Source organism: Otolemur garnettii, unplaced genomic scaffold, assembly GCF_000181295.1.
Source record: "Otolemur garnettii isolate 467f Iridium unplaced genomic scaffold, OtoGar3 scaffold00088, whole genome shotgun sequence".
NCBI classification, from domain to species: domain Eukaryota; kingdom Metazoa; phylum Chordata; class Mammalia; order Primates; family Galagidae; genus Otolemur; species Otolemur garnettii.
Window position 1 is genome coordinate 8,059,890 of NW_003852483.1, and position 22,052 is coordinate 8,081,941.

General features: G+C 41.0%; 1 protein-coding gene across 1 annotated transcript in view; it reads right to left on the reverse strand.

Moving 5' to 3' along the window:
• CENPP (centromere protein P) overlaps positions 1-22,052 on the reverse strand; it is a 250,447-nt gene that overhangs the window by 200,433 nt on the left and 27,962 nt on the right. The window contains exon 5 of the mRNA XM_003795045.2: positions 6,216-6,312. Within this exon, the coding sequence (XP_003795093.1) occupies positions 6,216-6,312 (97 nt within the window). The remainder of the gene's footprint in view (positions 1-6,215; positions 6,313-22,052) is intronic.

Below are 22,052 nucleotides of genomic sequence, written 5' to 3' on the forward strand. Positions count from 1 at the left end.
TTAAATAATGTTTCATTCTTTAATAATTTTATAATTAAAGAAATAGATTTAAATTTAATTTATTCTTTATAAATACTCAAGAAAGAAACTAAAGAGGACATACATAAAAGGAAAGGCATCTTGTGTTCGTGGATTGGGAAGAATCAACATTGTGAAAATGTCTATTCTACCCAAAGCAATCTATAGATTCAATGCAATCTCCATTAAAATACCATCATCAGACTTTCAAGATTTGTAAAAAATAATTCTTCATTTTGTACGGAACCAGAAGAAACCACGTGTAGCCAAGGCAATTCTTAGTAATAAAAACAAAGCTGGGGGTATAACCCTATCAGACTTTTGGCTACACTATAAGGCCATAGTGATCAAAACAGCATAGTACTGGCACAAAAATAGAGACATTGACATTTGGAACGTAATAGAAAACCGTGAGATGAAACTAACCTCTTACAGCCACCTGATATTTGATAAACCAAATAAGAGCATGCACTGGGGAAAAAGAGTCCCTACTCAATAAATGGTGCTGGGAGAAGTGGATAGCCACACGTAAAAGACTGAAACTGGACCAGTATCTCTCACCACTTACAAAAATTAAGTCAAGATGGATAAAAGATGTAGATCTAAGGTATGAAACAATAAAAATCAGAGAAAATGTGGGGAAAACACTTGAAGATATCAGCCTGGGGAAAGATTTCATGAAGAAGACTTCTGTGGCACTTGCAACACCACCACAAATAAACAAATGGGACTTAATTAAACTGAAAAGCTTCTGTACAACTAAGGAAACAACAACCAAAGCAAACAGACAACCTTCAGAATGGGAAAAGATATTTGCATATTATGAATCGGACAAAAACTTGACTACTAGGATCTATGGAGAACTCAAATTAGTCAACAACAACAAAAAAACCCTAACAATCCCATATATCACTGGGCAAGAGATATGAATAGATCCTTACCTAAAGAAGACAGACAAATGGCAAACAAACATATGAAAAAATGCTCATTGTCCCTAATCACCAGATAAATGCAAATTAAAACCACCCTGAGATATCACCTAAACCCTAGTGACAATCGCCCCACATCACAAAGTCTCAAAGCTGCAGATGCTTGAGTGTATGTGGAAAGAAGAGAACACTTTTACACTCCTGGTGAGACTACAAACTTATACAGCCTTTTTGGAAGGGAAATAGGGAGAATCCTCAAAGAACTCAAATTAGACCTCTCATTTGATCCTGCAATCCTATTACTGGGCATCTACCCAGAACAAAAAAAAATCCTTTTATCATAAGGACATTTGCACTAGACTATTTATTACAGCTCAATTTACAATCTCCAAAAAGTCTGGAAACAGCTTAAGTGCCCACCAACCCAGGAATGGATTAATAAGCTGTGCTATATGTATACTATGGAATACTACTTATTCATTAAAAAAGATGGAGACTTTACATCTTTCGTATTAACCTGGATGGAAGTGGAACACATTCTTCTTGAGCAAAGGATCACAAGAATGGAGAAGCAAGAATCCAATGTACTCTATTCTAATATGAAGGCAGTAGATGAGCTAATTGGGGGGGTAGGGGAATCAGCAAGTGGGGAGAGGGGAGGAGGGAGGAAGACAGGGGGGTCACGGTGTATGGCATACCTCTTGGGGGCAGGATACAAATATAAGAGGGACTTCATATAACAAATGCAATCAGTATACCTAATTCTTTGTATCCTCAATGAATCCCAAACAATAAAAAATAAAATAAAATTTTAAAAAAGGATTGAATATTGTTAAGAGGACAACACTACTCAAAATGACAGGCAGACTGAACACAATCACCAAAGTCCCAAAGATACTTTTTGCAGAAATAAAAAAAGTACACCCTAAAATTCATATGGAATTTCAAGAGACCCCCCAAATAAATAAAAGAACCCTGAAAAGAAGAACAAACAACAAAAGAAGACTAACATTCCTTATTTTAAAACTACAAAGATATAGTACTCAAAACAGTGTGGTACTAGCATTAAGTATAGACACATAGACCAATGGAACAGACTAAACAGCCCAGAAATAAAACCTTGCACTTATAGTTATATGAGGGGAAGGACAGTCTATCTCTCTCTCTCTCTTTTTTTTTTTTTGAGACCAAGTCTCACTATGTCATCCTTGATGGAGTGCCGTGGTATCACAGCTCACAACAACCTCAAACTCCTGGACTTAAGTGATTCTCATGCCTCAGCCTCCCAAGTAGCTGGGACTACAGGCACTCGGCCACAATGCCTGGCTATTTTTGGTTGCAGTTGTCATTGTTGTTTAACAGGTCTGGGCCAGGCTTGAACGTGCCAGCCTGGCTGCATGTGGCCAGCACCCTACTCACTGAGCTATGGGTGTTGAGCCGGAAGGACAGTCTCTTTAACAAATGGTCCTGAGAAAACTGGATATGCCCATAAAAAAGAATCGGATCCTTCCTTTATATCACATGTAAAAACCAATTCAAAATGGATTAAAGGCCTATATTTGACATAAATTATAAAATTCCTAGAGGAAAACATAGGGAAAGATCTTTATGACATTGAATCTGGCAATGATTTCTTGGATGTGACATTAAAACATAGGCAGCAAATGAAGAGATAGATAAACCAAACTTCATTAAAATTAAAAACCTTTGGGAGAGATTTATTAAAGGACACAAAATCACAGCTAGATAGGAGGAATAAGTTGTAGTGTTCTATACCACTGTAGGATGAGTATGGTTAATACTGCACAGCTGTCGCCCTTGGTAGAGTACCGTGGTGTCATAGCTCACAGCAACCTCCAACTCTTAGGCTTAGGTGATTCTCTTGCCTCAGCCTCCTGAGTAGCTGGGACTATAGGTGCCTGCCACAACACCTGGCTATTTTTTATGTTGTTGTTGCAGTTTGGCCGGGGCTGGGTTGGAACCTGCCACCCTCAGTATATGGGGCCGGTGCCCTACACAGCGAGCCACAGGCACCGCCCAGTGCACTGTTTCAAGTAGCTAGAAGGAGGGTATTGTATGTCCCTAACAAAGAGAAATGATAAATGTATGAGATGACAGATATGCAAATTACCCTGATCTGATCAATATATACATTACATTTATCAAAAAATCACTATAAATACCCCATGAATATGTACAATTTTTGTACATCAAAGGAGACTTATGTACACTTTTGTACATCAAAGGAGACTATCAAGACAATAAAAAGACAACCCAGAGAATGTATTTGCAAATGATATACAGTAGAACCTCCATCGCCGACCACCTCTTTAAATTGACCTAATTTCCACAGACCAGACATGTACTACATGGCTATTTCTAGGCCTGGTTCCTTATGTTGACCACGTCTGTATATTGACCAGTTTGTTACAGTCCCTTGGGTGGTCTTCAGAGGTTCTACTGTATTTCACAAGAAAATAATTATCTAAAAAATATAAAGAACTCCTACAATTCAACACCAAAAAAACCAATTCAGGTTCAGCGCCTGTAGCTCAGCAGCTAGGGCACCAGCCACATACACTGGAGCTGGTGGGTTTGAATCCAGCCCTGGCCTGCCAAACAACAATGACACTACAACCAAAAAAAAGCCAGGTGTGTGGTGGGCACCTGTAGTCCCAGCTACTTGGGAGGCTGAGGCAAGAGAATTGCTGAAGCCCAAGAGTTTAAGATTTCTGTGAGCTGTGATGCCACAGCACTCTACCCAGGGTGACAGTTTGAGACATTGTCTCAAAAAATAAAAACAAAACAAAACAACAACAACAACAAAAAACCCAATTCAAAAACTGAGTAAAGGACTTGCCTGGACATTTCTCCAAAGATGTACAAACAGCCAATCAGCACATGAATATATGCTCAAAATCGCTTATCATTAGGAAAATGCAAATCAAAACCACAATAAGATACTACTTCATACCCATTAGTTTGGCTATTAACCAGACTCTTTCCCCCCCAGACAATAGCAAATATTAAAGAGGTTGTAGAGAAATTGAAATGCTGTCACTTTGCAGGAGGGAATGTAAAATTGTACAACTACGGTGGAAAAGAGTATGTCGTTCTTCAAAAAGTTAAACATAGTTGTGCTCAGTGGCTCATGCCTGTAATCCTAGCACTCTGGGAGGCTTAGGCGGGTGGATCACTTGAGCTTACGAGTTCTAGATCAGCCTGAGCAAGAGCGAGATCTGGTCTCTAAAAATAGCTAGGCATTGTGGTGGGCGCCTGTAGTCCCAGCTACTTGGGAAGCTGAGGCACGAGAATTGCTTGAACCCAAGTGTTTGAGGTTGCTCTACTGAGAGTGATAAAGTGAGACTCTGACTCCCGTCCCCCTCACCAAAGAAAAGTTAAACATAGTATTACCATATAGTCCAGCAATTCTACTTCCAGGTATATGATTATACTTAAAAGAACTGAAAGCAGGGACATGAACAACAACACACACCAACATTCACAGCAGCATTATTCACAACAGACAAAAAGTAGGAACAATCCCAAATGTCTACCAATATATGAATGGATAAGCAAAATGGATGTACATACAATGGAATATTATTCAGCCTTAAAAAGAAAGGAAATCTGACATTGCTACAACGTGGATAACCCTTGAGGACATTATACAAAGTGAAATAAGCCAGACATAAAAGACATTCCACTTGTATTAGGTACCTAGAATGGTCAAATTCATAGAAACAGAAAATAGAATAGTGCTACCTGGGGCCAGAAGGAGGAATGAATGAGCAGTTAGTAATTAACAGGCATATTTCAGTTTGGGATGATGAAAGAGTTCTGGAAAGGGGGAGGAGTGATGGCTGCTGAAAATGTGACTGTTTTTTCCATCCTAGTAATATCACCAGCAAAGACTAGCTCTTAGAAGTGATCCATCCTCCATAGAAAAATAAACTAATCATACTTCTGAAAAGCACTTAGAGTCAAATCACTGCTGGAAACAGGGACTAGAGTTCAGATTTTCCACTACCCATTCAAATGAATAAGGAATCAAGAATAGTAGATGAAGGAATCAAGAATATTATTATAATTATCAGCACTCTCCCCACTTACAGTACTTTACCAGTTAGTTGTGAAGCACAGATATTTTACTGTTTACTTATGATAAAATGTAACCAAATCACAAGAATTCCTCAAGAGACTACAGTACAGGAACTGCCTGTTTTCTTTGTGCAGAAAATCCTAGGCTTGACAGATTTTATTACTGCCACCAAATAAAACAAACGTAACAATAATAACAAAGAATAGAAGCTAAACTAAAGGAGAGTAGTATCAGCTCTAAAAACAATAGTGATGATCTAGTTAGGCTTTTAAGGAAATCTGAAACTTGAATTTTTTTTTTTCCTTTTGAGGCTGCTGTGAGCCGTGATGCCAGATGGTTCACAGCAACCTCAAACTCCTGGGCTAAGCAATTATCTTGCCTCAGCCTCCCAAGCAGCTGGCACCACAGGCACCCAATAACCACAATGCCTAGCTACTTTTTCGTTGTAGTTGTCACTGTTGTTTGGCAGGCCCAGGCCAGGTTTGAACCTACCAGCTCTGGTGTATGTGACTGGCGCCCTAGCTGCTGAGCTACAGGCACCAAGCCTTGTAATATTATTTATGTTGACGCTTTAGACTTGGTTTTTGTGTAATTCACTGTCAGTAATTTATGCCACCTGAGCAGGCCTTGAGCGATTACAATGAAGCCAAATAATCCTCGTTATGCCTGAAATCAAACAAAGGCAATAAAAAGAAGTACTTTAAGGTACTTATAAGTACTTATGTCAGATTTAAGAAACATTACTTCACAATAATCAGGCTTCAATATTTAAATTCAAAAAACAATTATGAAGTTGAACATATAGAGTCTGGCTCAAGAAGTTAAGTTTATACCACTACAAGATAAATCTGCTAAGATTATATTCTTTATTAACATTTATTGTTTTACTACAAGTATACTCTTGAAAGTCTGATTTTTTCTAAATGAGCATTTTAAGGTAAATTAGAAAACAACCACACTCTTTCAAGATATCCCACAATATAAATTATTCACTGACTTTCATAGAGGCATTCCTCCTTCCCTTATTCCAAATAACTGCAAATTCCAGAACCCAATAAAAATATTTTCTATTGTTAGAAAGCTTTAAAAATGCTATAGTTGAATCCCCAAATTAACACCTGCTTCATTTTTCATATAAGTTTAAATTCAGTGACTTTAGTCTTTACCTTGAAATGTTTAAATGTGCGCTTACGATATTCAAACCACTCCACAAAATAATGCAGGCTTCGGAAAAATGTGAACAGATCTCTTTTTTCTTCTGCTCTGTAGGAACAAAAGATTCTATGAGCAATAAATATTTTTAAATAATAAACCCAATCTAGCTGTATTTTTTATTCTTCCTTTTCTTTATCTTATACTAAAACTAAAAAAGCCTTGATACATTCTAGATACTGAACTCTGCTCCTGTGTTACCCCATGTTATTGCTAATATTAACTGCTAATGATATTTTCTCAGCCTAAAATGCCCCTTTTCTCACTTAAAAAAAAAAAAGGCAAGTACTTCTTGTTTTATTTTATTGTTGGGGATTCTTTGAGGGTACAAAGAACCAGGTTACACTGCTTGCATTTGTTAAAGCCCCTCTTATAATTGTGTCCCAAGAGGGGTGTCACACACCTGTTTCCCCCACCCACTCCTTCTTTCCCTCGCCCCCTCCTTCTTTCCCTCTCCACTCCCCCATTTCCCCACTCCCTGCCATGTACTAGCATCAATTGTCCTCATATCAGAATTGATTACACTGGATTCATCTCCATTCTTGTGATGCTTTACTAAGAAGCATGTGTTACAACTCCATCCAGGTTAATACAAGAGATACAAAGTCACCATCTTTTTGTGGCTGAGTAGTATTCCATGGTACTTCTGTTTAAATTTTTAAAAATTCATGAAGTACAAGTATTTTTTGTTACATGGATGGACTGTACCATGCAGTCAGGCCTTTCGGTGCACCCGTCACCAAAATAGCAGACATCATACCAAACAGGTATTTCTTATCCCTCAATCCCTTCCCACTGTCCCCTTTCTTAGTTTTCAATGTCCATTAAACTACTTTACTACCAAATATTATCCCTCATTTAGCCCTCACTTATCAGTGAGATGCATGTGGTATCTGTTTTTCCATCCCTGAGATACTTCATTAGGACAATGGTTTTTAGTTCCACCCAAGTTACAGCACAGACATTATTTCATTCCCTTTTATGGCTCAGTAGTATTCTAAGGTACATATATACATTTTCTTTACCCATTCATCAGTTGACAGGCACTTAGGCTTTGTTCTGTATCTTTGCAATTATGGATTGTGCTTCGATAAACATTTGGGTGCAAGTATATTGAGAAGATACCCAGTAGTGGGAATGTTGGACTAAATGGTGCGTCTACTTTTAGTTCTTTGAGACATCGCAATACAATTTTCCATATCTGTTGTACTAGTTTACATTCCCACCAACAATACATAAGCATTCCCTTTTCACTACATATCTGCCAACATCTAATGTTTTTTGACTTTTTAATAATGAGAATTCTGACAGGGGTGTGGGAATCAGGTTTGTTAGGCCAGGCATTTTTGGAGGCCTTGTTGACCGGAGTCCAAGTTCCTCAAACCTCTCAAGGCTAGCAATAGCCTGGTGGTCTACACAGGATGTCTGGCACCTGGCAAACTCAGGGCTAGGATTCTAGGGGTCTTGGTGACCATAATCCAAGATACCATGCTCCCCTTTTTCCTGCACTGCAGAGGGCCTTGTTGTTATCCTGGTGGCTGAGAATGGAATGCCTAGCAATCAAAGATTACTATCGCCAGAGTCCTGCCCAGGTACAGACAGAAATCATTAAAGCAAGTTAAGAAAGTTTATCCCCAATTTGTGAAGTTTACATTATAATTAAATGATGTACCTGCATGATTGTCCCTTCCTTTGTTTCCCTTATGATTTTTTTTTTATTAAATCATAGCTGTGTATATTAATGCAATCATGGGGTGCAATGTGCTGGTTTTATATACAATTTAAAATATTTTCATCAAACTGGTGATGATTGTTAATGGTTACCTAAGGCACCTTGCTTCGAGTAACTCAAATTAAGTTTATGCATTATACAGTCAACTTCATTTATGATTTTTGATTGAATAAAGAGACCTATGGGAGATGCTGCTGGTTTAGTGTAAACCTCTCACAGGCTCCCATTGGTTATTTCACCTGAGATAACTGAGTGAGTTTTTTCTTGCATCAACTTCCCTCAGTGCAGATCCCAGCAAAGGCTGTGGGAACCCCATGCCCTCACACAGGGGTAAGATGGTATCCAACTATGGGCTTAATTTGCATTTCCCTGATTAGTGATGTTGAATATTTTTCATGTTTTTTAGGCATTTGCCTATCTTAGAAAAACTTCTGCTCATGTCTTTTGCCCAACTTTTAATGGGTCTTTTCTTTATGTTTTTGAGACAAAGCCTTAAGCTATTGCCTTGAGTAGAGTGCTATGGTGTCACAACTCACAGCAACCTCCAACTCCTGGGCTTAAGCCATTCTCTTACCTTAGCCTCCTTAGTAGCTGGGACTATATGCACCCATCACAACACCTGGCTATGTTTTGGTTGTAGTTGTCACTGTTTGGCAGGCCTGGGCTGGATTTGAACACGCCAGCTCTGGTGTATGTGGCCAGCGCCTTAGCCGCTTGAGCTAAAGGATCTGTGCCTGTGTTGATTTTTTTTTAGTTCTTTATAGATTCTGGATATTAGTCCTTTGTCTGACATACAGTTTGTATATATTTTCTCTTATTCTGTAGGATGTCTATTTGCTCTGTTGATTATTTCCTTTGCTGTGTAGAAGCTATTCAATGTATTATTTATTTTGATTGTTGTTATATTTACCCTTGGGGTCTTACTCACAAATTCTCTGCCAAAGCTGATGTCTAGAAGAATTTTTCCTACGGTTTCTTCCAGAACTTTGTTTCAAGCATTACAAGTTTATACATATATTTTTATTTTTGAGACAGGGTCTCACTTTGTGGTCTTCAGTAGAGTGCTGTGACATCACAGCTCACAGCAACCTCAAACTCTTGTGCTCAGCTCAAGCAATTCTCTTGCCTCAGCCTCCCAAGTAGGGGACATTAGGTGCAGGTCACAATGCCTGGCTTTTTTTTTTTTAGAGACAGGGTTCCACTCTTGCTTAGGCTGGCTGGTCTCAAACCAGTGAGCTCAGGCAATCCACCCATCTCATCCTCCCGGAGTGCTAGGACTAGAGGTGTGAGCAACTGCGCCCAGCCCGAATATGCACTTCTAGAGCTCATTCTGAAAGTTTTTAAACTGAGGTAAGCCATCACTTGTGACCTTATTGATTACTTTTTTTTTTTTTTAAACAGGGTCTTATTCTGTTTCCTGGGCTAGAGTGATATAATCATAGCTCACTGCAACCTCAAACTTATAAGCTCCAGCAATCCTCCTGCCTCAGCCTCACAAGGAACTGGGATTACAGGTGTGTACCACCACATCTGACTAATTTTTTTTTTTTTTATAGGGACGGGGTCTCATTCCTGTTAGGCTGGTCTTAAACTCCTGCCCTCAGTCAGTCATCCTGCTTGGACCACCCAAAGTGCTAGGATTATGGGCCCACACCAGGCTATGATCTTATAATTGATTGTCTTAACTAGAACACTTTCAGGAGTAAAAAGAGGAGCTCTTTATAATATGCCAGACACAAACCAAGCACTAAGCAGGGCATCTGGGACATTTGTCTTTCATGACACAGAAGCAGGGAGATGGGTCCAGGGCAGGTTTTGTTGCACACACATCATTGTGTCAGGTGCTGGCCTTGTATTTTACAACTCAGAACCTGGATTAAAGGTCAATCTGAACGCTTAATGGAAAAAGATGAGGGGGCAGGAGTGAAAAGGGTCCCATAAAAGGGACCAGTCTAGGAGAAACTATCCCTCAAAATATCACGGTGGTCTACATTAGAATGTTGGTGCAAGAGAGACAAAAAAGACAGAAGGTAGGGTCTATGGTACACAAGATGGACTAGGTGTCATTTGAGAGAAACTAGCACCTGTAAAGAGGGCATCCCAGGGGTTGAGGCTGAGCAAACAAGTGGATCTGGGCCATTTGAGAGAAAAATTGGCAATAGCAACTCTGCACAGATAGATGCACATGGGCTTTGCATCATGGATCTCTCCTCCCTGCCTGTTCCTGGGCCCTAGCTTGGTAATTGTACAAGCTGGCAACCTCTACTCCCCAAGTAGTATGTTTCTTACCTTAAGATGTGCCTGTGCCGGGCCTTCTGCCAGAAACGCCAATCCTGTTTATTTTCATTCCACTCCCACCCAGAATTACCTACATCTCTGGCAATTCTACGTCTGATCCTCACAAGGGCATGACCTGGCACAATACTGAGTCTCAGGCCCCATGAAAGATCTGATGGATGAGAATCTGCATTGTAACAAGATCTTCAGAAGATTCCCAAGTACTGTAAAGTTTGCAGAGCTCTGTAGATATTCCCTACACATCCTGAAATCTTCAGCTCAGGGACACTTTCTGTAGGGAGTCCTTTTGACTCTCCTATCACTCACTGCCAAGGCAGTGACAGTGAGAGCTTGTGTAATTGCCAGTACTGTGTGTGCTGACCATATTTAGGAGCCTTTGTAGCTCATATCTGTCCCCACTGGCTGAGAACTATACTTCTTGTGTCCCTATCTGGTAGCACTGTATTGGCTCCAATTAAGTACACATACCTCCTACTTGGGTTGTCTTCCAACCTGCCCTGGAGCCCTTTCTGTATCTGCCCTCAAAGTCCTGTCCAAGTTGCACCTGATACGTGAGGCCAACCTGGTCATGGGCTGGCAAGGATCGCAGACACCAAAGGGAAGTTCTAGACGAACATGTCTTACCCACAGTGTTCTACAGCAGGTCTGTTTCATGGGGCTGATATGGCATAGCCTCACTGCTTTGTTCCCAGTCTCCTGCAGAGATTTTAGGTGGGGCAGTCCTACTTTCACACAGGGCGAGCAGGAAACCTCAGTGTCATCCTTCACATCTTTTCCTTGCATCACAACCACTTAAACCTTACTTCTCCTGGTGACCTCCCAAGGGCAGCCCCCTGGGCTCCCACTAGGCCTTTTCAGGACCCCTCCCCAAATCCTGTGCCCACTTGCACCCATCCTCCCACAGTTAGATTCCTGGAGCCACATTACATTATTCTTTCCTTTTCCCTCCCTCGTCTTCCTCTAATTCTAGCTTCCTTCAAGCTGAGCTATTGAGCTTTGATCCTACCTATCCTTCTGGCTAAAATGTTTCCAGAATCTTCTTGGCTGCCTCCTGGCCTTCAGATCTCAGCTGACATGTGGGACAGTAGTTGGCAATCACCCCAGGTGCCCTAAAAGTCTGCAGAGTATTTGTTATCTTCATGTTCCTGGGCCCTCCTGTCCACCCACCCCACTCCAAGCTCTGTAGTCCTAGGGCCTCCCTGAACTGTTCTGCCATCACTGCCTCCCCAAGCATCTGCCACCGTGCTAAAGATGGAATAGCAGAAGCTCGAAGATATGCATGAATACCAGAGATGTGCAGGGATGTTGCAATACCCAAGCTTCTGCTCCATAGAGCCACAGGTGCCGCCCAAGCTCTTTTCCAGCATACTCTGGCCTGGGAGGCTGTGTCATCTCCTCTGCAAGGTCCTATGGGTGCTGGTACTCAGTGACCCAGCAGAGAAGGAGGAGGAGCAGGAGTGAGGGCAGGGCCAGAGCTCCAGGGCCTTGGACAGCTGCTCCATAGTTAGGTTTGAGCCCCCCCCCCAAACACTCATCCTTGCCCTTGACCCTACACCCAAGGCAGGATCTGTACTACTATCATAGTCTCTGCATCTGCACATATGGGATACAGAGTGATCTGCTGAGTTCCTGTCCTATATCTAAGCAACCATCCTTTAGCGTATAAATAATATAGGAGCCTTGGGGGTATGTACAAATTGAGTATGCAGTATTTTTTCTCATTTATTTTAAAACCTTATCTATATTTTTATATTTTTTCAGGTTTAACATAACTAAGTACCTGTGTCTATATGGTGGTATTTTGTGTGTGTGTGGGAAAATGTGTTTGTAATCAAGGGAAAACTGATTTTTGATCACATGTTTTCAAAATAACAAGTACTGGCTTGGCACCCGTAGCTCAGCAGCTAGGGTGCCAGCCACATACACTGGAGCTTGTGGGTTTGAACCCAGCCCAGGCCTGCCAAACAACGACAACTACAACCAAAAATAAAAATAATAATAACCTGGCGTAATGGCGGGAACTGTAGTCCCAGCTACTCAGGAAGCTAAGGCAAGAGAATTGCTTAAGCCGAAGAGTGTGAGGTTGCTGTGAGCTTTGATGCTACAGCACTCTACCGAGGGCAACAACTTGATTGAGACTCTGTCTCAAAAAAAAAAAAAAAAAGAGAAGTACTAAATATCCTAAATAAAGTTTATTTAAAAGTACAAAATAACCTTCTATGATTATTCTACAAAGGGAGAGACTAAAGTATTATATGATGAACTTTGAATGGTGTGGCAAGTGTGCAGGACTCTATTCTTGCATTGTTATTTACAACAAAAATTTATTCAGGTAAATGGTAGTATTTTCTAATAATCACTCATAGCACATAGAAATGTACTTTGCTTTAAACAGCTCTATTTCAAACATCAATGATGTTTATGTAAACAGGGGCCATTATCTAAATCAAAACACAATACTTACACAGTGTACTTCTAGAGGGTCCAGACGTGGAAATAAAACATGCATAGGAATTACACCACATAGGCCATCCATATTTGAAAAATACTACCTTATAATTATAATGCTATCTATCAAATTTTATTAAGAATAATTTCAATATAAATTTCAATATGAATTAAGTAATTTCAATATGAACTAAAAACATTTGAATCAGGGTGGCACCTGTGGCTCAGTGGATAAGGCACTGGCAACATATACTGATGGTGGCAGGTTCAAACCCGGCCCCGGCCAAACTGCAACAACAAAAAAAATATTTGAATCAAAGTTTCCCTCAAAGGGAGAAGCACTGGCTGATGTTCCCCAAGGCTACAGCCTCCAGGACCCGGCTGCCAAAGCAGCACAATCAAACCAGCAGGTCGCCCCAGATGCCTGAGCCCTCATAGCAGAAAACCTACTCCCTCCTGGGGCAGGTGATAGATGGCCCATGGTCCTCCTGGTACCTCCTGGCCCCTGTGGGCTGTGGGTGGAGTCCTAGGAGCAAAAGGAACACTCTGGAAAGGATGGAATGTGTCCCTGAGGGTTGCCAGCTTCTGCCTATCGTGGTTGATTTCTCTTCTGAGCAACTTGACATCACACTCAGTGGACACAGCAGCCATCCAGCAGTCTTCAGCTCATTGCTTATGGAAGAGGATGTCCGTCTGTTAAATGGAACTGGCTCTCTCCAATTCCTGGGCCAGGTCCTCAGCCATCTTCTTATCTATGTCTCTTGTCTTCTGAGCATGGTTTTCCATCACTGTCATGGTTAATTCCTGCCTTCATCTGACCACTCTCAGCCTGGTTAATTCCTGCCTTCATCTTTTCCAGCTTCCCCTTCTTCTTCTCATACTGCATCGTTGCTTCTGTCTAGCAAGGACTTGGTAGAACCGTTCCTCACACTGCTGATGAAGGTCACAGATGTCATCCAAACCCACTGCAGTCTTCCTGTGAAGATCTCCATCATACTGGAAAGTGAGTGAGACATGTTGTGTGTTGGGCACTTGGGGAAGTTCAGGAGGCTGGTTTTTCTCTCTCTTTAAGTAAGTCAAACATGTCCTGTAAGGCAGATGTCCTCGTTCCATTGATAGCTGCCAAGCAGAGGGTTTGCAGCCTTAAAGGGATGGCCTCCACCACAGGTGATGGGGGACCAGTGTCAGCCTTTAGTATTGGCTCAGTCTTGTCACGGGCTTTTGGGTTCCCCTCGCTCCAGGCTGAACCTCTTTTGACCAGTTCTTTCCCTCGTCTTCCTGACCTTCCTCTACTCACTTATAAAAGCCACCAGAGCAGTGCATACCAGGACCTGCCAGAATCCCAGGGCTCCCAGAAACTGTTCCAAGTATTTAGATGTCACCATCAGAAGAGCCCACAGCTGGCCCAGGACCAGCTGCAGAAACACTTCAGGAGTGGGCACCAGGCCCTCTGTGGCTCCAAAGGGCTTCACAGCTTGTCCTCCACTTCTCAGTGCCTGTGGATCACCACAGACCTCAGGAAGCCCTGTGGTTTCTTCTGTCACTAACACAGACAAATGCCTGGCAACCAGGGCAGTTTATCAGTTGGGGTGGGGGAGGGGAGGCCACCCATGATCTAGGAAACCATCCTTCATTTTTCTTTACAACCAAAAGTGACATCACTTACACTGTGCCTTAGAAAGTTTAAAGAGCTCACGGTAGCTAGTAGGTGGGGACATTTTAGGCCCCACCTGGCCCTATAGCACAGCTAGATGGTCAGAGCTGGGCCATGCTATAGCCCTGTGTCTGCACACGATCCTGTCAGGACAGCATGGTAGCCTTGTCCCTAGGGAAGGCCCATCATCCTGATTTCAAATTTCCTTCTGCTGCAGAGAACCCTGGTCCTGCCTACAAAGGGCCAAGGACTGGCCTCCTGTGAGGCTTCCTCTCTCCTTGTGTTTTGTCAATACCAGCACACGGGGCCACAGGAATGAAGGGTCTCTCCATAGGTGTTAACCAAGAGACCTACTTGGATTTTAAATGCAAAAACTCAGGCAAAATCAATTCAAAGGGCTCAGCACCTATGGCTCAGTGGCTAGGGCGCCAGTCACATATACTGGAGCTGGTGGGCTCGAACTCAACCTGGGCCTGCCAGGCAACAATGACAACTACAACCAAAAAATAGCCAGGCATTGGTGGCAGGCGCCTGTAGTCCCAGCTACTTGGAAGGCCGAGGCAAGAGAATCACTTAAGCCCAAGAGTTTGCTGGGAGCTGTAACGTCACGGCACTCCACCAAAGGTGACATAGACTCTGTCTCCAAAAAAAAAAAAAAAATCAATTCAAAGAAGCAGGCCTTAGTTTCAAGAATTTTCTATTGGACCAGCACATCCTCAATCAATCCAAGTATCCTCAATGTGACAACTCAGTCCTGGGGGAACACAGCGACCCAGGCCCCTTCCCTTGTGTGGCCCTGCTATCCATAGCTCATGCCTCCCCAGGTGGACCTGGGGATAGTCACCAAACTCATCTTCAGACATATGCCTCTACAGAGGGGGCAGGTCTGTTAGAGGTTCAATTCACTGCCTTGGACTGTGTTAAACTGCATCTCACTCTCTTGTATCTCTATGTCCCACAGGCTCAGGGCCCCTTGTAGATTCCCTAGAGCAGATGGTCCCCAGAATCTTTACTCCTGAGGGGAACAGGAGAAATATCAGCCCAGGTTAGTCTGGGGGGGGGGGGGATGGAAGGGGTGGGTCCTGAGGGCACCAGGGCTCAGGCTGCAAGAGGCTCACAGATACAGAGAAGAAAGAATCTGATCAGTGTGGGGGCCAAGGAAGAGGTGGTGAAAGAAGAGTTGCTTCTGTTTGTATTTTAAAATATCATTTTTTTTTAAGATCAGCCTTAGATTTTTAAAAAACTGATGAGAAGATTTAGACCATTCACATGCATCCCTTTCCTCTGGTCACAGTGGCCCTGCAATGGACATCCTGGAGTAGTGTGGAACTTTTGCTACAGTTGATAACACCAACACTGAGGCATCCTTGTTACCAAAAGTCCACAGTTGTATTAGATCTTACTTTTTATGTTATATACATGCATGTTTTATATAAGATACTGGGAGTTTTGTTTTGAAGGCAAAAAAGCAGCCTGTAAGTTGCAATAAATGTACCAAGCAATAGAGAAGAAAATTTGTGAACTGCAATTCCTTTATTAGGTATATATCCATAAGACCAAAAATCAAATTACAACAAAGATATTTGTACCAGAATGTTTACTGCAGCCCAATTCATAATTGCTAGGTCATGGAAGAAGCCCAAATGCCCATCGACCCACAAATGGATCAATAAATTGTGGTATAGGTACACCATGGAATACTATGCAGCCCTAAAGAAAGATGGAGACTTTACCTCCTTCATGTTTATATGGATGGAATTAGAAAATGTTCTTCTTAGCAAAGTATCTCAAGAATGGGAGAAAAAGTATCCAATGTACATGGCCCTATTTTAAAACTAATTCATAGCTTTTATAGGAATGTCATAACCTAATTACAGCCTTAGAATGTGGGAAGGGGGTGGGAGAGGGAAAGTGAGGGGGGTGAATGGGAGGAGGGAGGGTGATTGGTGGGGTCACCTCTATGGTTTATCTTACAAGGGTACAAGTGAATCTTTCTAAAAGCAAAGTATGAATGTCTTAACTCAATAACTAAGAAAATGACATGAAGGTTATGTTAACCAGTTTGATGAGGGTATTTCAAAATGTATATGAAAACAGCACATTGTACCCCATGATTGCATTAATGTACACAGTTATGCTATAATAAAAAAAAAAAGAAAATTTGTGAATTTAGAAAATTCACAAGTATGTGGAAATCATACAACATATTCTTAAAAAGCCAATAGCTCAAATTTCATTTACACAGATCAAAAGCAGTGCAAATAGTGAAATTTATCACTGTAAATAGTTAACACTGAAAAAGATCTCTTATCAATTAATAATCTAATTTTATACTTTAAGGAACTAGAAAAAGAACAATCTAAACCCAAAGCTAGTAGAAGGAAGAAAACAGTAACAGATATAAATAAAACAGAAAAATATACTAACCCAAAAGTTAGCTGGGACTAAGGCACCTGCCACAACACCTAGCTATTTTTAGAGATAAGGTCTTGCTTTGGTTCAGGCTGGTCTCAAACTTGTGAGTTCAGAGAATGTACCTGCCTCCGCCTCTGCCTCCCAGAGTGTTAGGATTACAGGCATAAGCCACCACACCCAGTCCAAAAGTTGGTACCTTGAAAAAAAACTTTTTTTTTTTTTTTTTGAGACAGAGCCTCAAGCTATCCCCCTGGGTAGAGTGCCGTATCATCACAGCTCACAGCACAACTCCTGGGCTCAAGTGAGTCTCCTGCCTCAGCCTCCCAAGTAGCTGGAACCACAACAGTAGGCGCCCGCCACAACCCCCGGCTATTTTTTGGTTGCAGCTGTCATTGTTGTTTGGCAGACCAGGGCTGGATTCAAACCCACCACCTTAGGTATATGTGGCTGGTGCCTTAGCCACTTGAGCCACAGGCGCCAAGCCAAAAAAATTTAAAGTTAAAACTTTTATAGGTAGGTAGACAGGCTAAGAAAAAAGAGAGAAGACTCAAATTACAAAATCAGAAATGAAAGTGGGGATATTACTATTGATCTTATAAAAATTAAAAGGATCACAGACAATGCTATGAAGAAATGTACATCAATTTATTAACTTGGGTCAACAAACAATAACAAACTGTATAAAGAAAAAAGAGAGAGAAAATCTAAATAAATCTATAATAAATAAAGACAAAAAACCAATAATCAAAACTTCCTAACAAAGAAATGCAAAGAACTAGTGGCTCTCAGGGAATATTTATAGAAGAATTAACTTTAACATCAATCATTCTCAAATTCTTAAAAAAAAGAAAAGGAGGGAATAGGAACACCTCCTTCTTATCCTGATAGGCCAGCATTATCCTGATACAAAAGACATCATAAAATAAGAAAACTGCAGACTGATGCCCCTCATAAATACAGATATAAAAATCCTCCACAGAATAATACCAAACACATCCAAAAGCATTTAAAAGATCATACATCATAACAAAGTGAGATTTAGCCCAGGAATGTAATACTGGTTCAACTTTGGAAAAGCAATGTAATATCCAATAGTAATAAAACTAAGGAAAGAGACTTTATGATTACCTCTATTGATCATCAACACTCCTTTTTTACTATTGTTGTTAAGCAGGCCCAGGTCAGGTTTGAACCCACGACCCCTGGTGCACAAGGCCAATGCTCTAACTTCTGAGCAACAGGTGCCCAGCCAATACTCTTGATAAAATCCAATACCCTTGCATGATTAAAAAATAACTCTTGGGAAGGCTGGGTGCAGTGGCTCACACCTATAATCCTAGCACTCTGGGAGGCCAAGGTGGGTGGACTGCTTGAGCTCACGAGTTTGAGACCAGCCTGAGCAAAAGTGAGACCCTGCCTCGACTAAAAATAGAAAATCTGAGGCAAGTGGATCACTTGAGCCTAAGAGTTTAAGGTTGCTGTGAGCTATGACGCCATGACACTGTACCCAGGGTATCAGCTTGGACTCTGTCTTGGGGTTAAAAAAAAAAAAACCCTCTCAGTACATTAGGAATAAAGAAAAAAATCTCAAAATAATAAAGGACAGGCTCGGCGCCTATGGCTCAAGCGGCTAAGGCGCCAGCCACATATACCTGAGTTGGTGGGTTCGAATCCCGCCCAGGCCCTCCAAACAACAATGACGGCTGCCACCAAAAAATAGCCAGGCGTGTGGTGGGCGCTTGTGGTCCCAGCTACTTGGGGGCAGAGGCAGGAGAATTGCTTGAGCCCAGGAGTTGGAGGTTGAGTTGGAGTGCTGTGAGCTATCACACCACAGCACTTTACGCAGGGTGACGGCTTGAGGCTGTCTCAGAGGGGGAAAAAAATAGTAATAAAGGACAGCAAATGTCGTGAAAAGTTCAAGCTAACATTATTCTCAGTAGTAAAAGGCTGCAAGCTTTCCTCTTTAGCACAAGAATAAGACAAAAATGACTACTTTTTGACTTTTCTAGTCAACAATGTGCAAGAAGGTCTAGTTAGAAAAATTAAGGAAGAAAAAGAAATAAACATGTCCAAATTAGAAAGGAAGAAGGAAAACTGTTATCTATGCATTGATGCCAAGATGTTACATGTAGAAAGTCCTAAAAAATTTAAAAAGAACTATTAAAAAAATTCAGCAAAACTGCAGGATAGTACAGTAACACACTGTAACAGAAACATAACCACATTTCTATAAACAAGAGATAGTAAAATAAGAAAATTCCATATAGTACCATCAAAAAGAGTAAAACACATAGGGATAAATCTATCAAGGAGGAGCACATTTGTGCACTGAAAACTATAAAACATTGCTGAAAGAAATTAAAGTATCCTATGTGCCAGCTTCCTCTTTTTCCGGCTGGAACCATGGAGGATGTGGAAGAGAAGAAAAAGAAGGTTCCTGCTGTGCCAGAAACCCTTAAGAAAAAGCAAAAGAATTTCACAGAGCTGAAGATCAAGCATCTGAGAAAGAAGCGTGACCAAAAGATGCTTTGAAAGGCAAGGAGGAAGCTTATCTATGAAAAAGCTAAGTATTATAAAGAATACAGGCAGATGTATAGAACTCAGATTCCGGTGGCTAGGATGGCAAGAAAAGCTGGCAACTTCTATGTACCTGCAGAAACCAAATTGGCATTTGGATACCTCTGATCATCAGGATCAGAGGTATCAATGGTGTGAGTCCAAAGGTCCAAAAGGTGTTGCAGCTTCTTCACTTTTGCCAGATCTTCAGTAGGACTTTTGTTAAGTTCAACAAGGCTTCCATTAATAAGCTGAGGATTGTAGGACTGTATATTATATGGGGGGACCCAAATCTGAAGTCAATGAATAAGCTAATTTATAAGTGTGGTTATGGCAAAATCAGTAAGAAACAAATTGCACTGGTGGCATCTGTGGCTCAGTGAGTAGGGTGCTGGTCCTATATACTGAGGGTGGTGGGCTTGAACCCAGCCCTGGCCAAACTGCAACAACAACAAAAAGTAAATAAATAAAAGCCTTAAAAATAATAACTAAAGAAATGAATTGCATTGACTGATAACAGTTTGATTGTGCAATCTCTTAGTAAATATGGCATCATCTGCATGGAGAATCTGATCCATGAGATCTACACTGTTGGAAAACGCTTCAAAGAAGCAAATAACTTCTTGTGGCCCTTCAAGTTATCATCTCCGCGGGGTGGAATGAAGAAAAAGACAACCCACTTAGTAGAAGGTGGAGATGCTGGTAACAGGGAAGACCAAATCAATAGGCTTATTAGAAGAATGAATTAAGGTATCTGCCCTGATTGTTTTTGTAATCTGGTCAGTTAATAAACAGTGACTGCTTTCAAATTGAAAAAAAAAAAAAAAGTTATTAAAGTATCCCTAAATATACTGAAAGACATTCATGTGTGTTTATAGTCAGAAGATGTGATATATTATTAAGATGGTAATATACCCCAAAGCGGTCTACAGATTCAATGCAATCTCTATCAATCTCAATTACCTTTTGTGCAGAAATGGAAAAGCCAATCCTAAAATTCAGATGGCAACCAACCACTATTCAACTTTTTACTTCTATAAGATCAACTTTTATTGATAGAGTGGGGCAGATGGAGAGACCATTAGTCAATGGGTATAAAGTTACAATTAGACAAGAGGATAACTTCCTGTGATTCCACTGCACAGTAGGATGACTAAAGTTAACAGTAGGTATTGCATGTTACAAAATACCTAGAAGAGAGGGCTTTTTTTTTGAGACAGAGTTTCACTCTGTCGCCCTGGATAGAGTACCATACTGTCACAGCTAACAGCAACCTCCAACTCTTGGGCTTAAGCGATTCTCTTGCCTTAGCCTCCCAAGTAGCTGGGACTACAGGTGCCTGTCACAATGACTGGCTATTTTTTGTTGTTGTAGTTGTCATTGTTGTTTAGCTGGCCCGGGCCAGGTTCGAACCCGCCAGCCTTGGTGTGTGTGGCCGGCACTGTAATCACTGTGCTACGGGTGCCAAGCCTAGAAAAGAGGTTTTTGAATGTTCTCACCACAAAGAAATGATAAATACATGAGGTAATAAATATGCTAACTACCCTGACTTGATTATTATACATTGTATACATGTCCTGAAACATCAAATTGTACCCCATAAAAATGTACAATAATACTATGTCAATTAAAAACAAAAAGAGGAATGAATTCTCAGCATGAATTCTCACTGCTGGGACCCAGTGGTGCCAGAACTTGGGTATAACAGAAACTCAAGATAACACACACAAACATTTACACATCTACTAATAGACCATCTAAATATTTGAATCAATATTTGAACAAATTGGAGGGAGAAATAGTTCAATAATAACAGAATTAATAAACAATAATGGATAGAACAACCAGAAAATACTGGGCTTAACACAATAAATCAACTAGATCTAACAGACATCTACAGAATAGTCTACCCAACAATAACAGGTAGATGCTGTGGGCAATAGTGTGATAGTTTCTTAAAAAATTAAAAACAGAATTATCATATGATCCAGCAATTGCACTTTTGGATATATACCCCAAATATTTGAAAGCAGGCTCTCAAAGAGATATACTTGTACACTCATGTTCACAGCAGCATTATTCACAATAGATAGAACATGGAAAAAAACAAGTGTTCATAGAAAGATGAAGGGATAAGCAAAATGTAATACACACATACATTGGAATATTATTCAGCCTTAAAAAGGAAGGAGAAGCAAACCTATTAAGCTGGCTGGGGGTACCACCGTGTTCCTCATGATGCAACTCTAGCTGTGGAAATCACCTGACCTGTACTACTGGTGGGTCTAGAAGGTACTAAAGTAAGTTTGGTACTTTGCGGGGAGGAAAAATCACTGTTATATGTTGGCTGTAACAGCTGTGCCTACACCCTCTGTGAAATGCACAAAAGCCCAAAGACTGAAGATGAAGAACAATGAGGACACTCTGGATTAATCAAATTACAGGTGATTCTAGGAATAAGGCTAAAAGAGTACCCAGTGTCCACTGTCAATCTAACTAAGTGCAAAGTGGAGATAACCAGGAAAGTACTTACAGTTCTAGCCATCTATGAACCAAAGACTTCTAAATCCTTAGCTGCTCTGGTTAAGAGACAATGGTAAGAAAGATTTCCTGCTACCTTGGGGAATGGGAAGAATCCAGAGTGGTACAGAACCAGCAAGGGGGTTGCAGCTGTGTGGATTAAGAAAA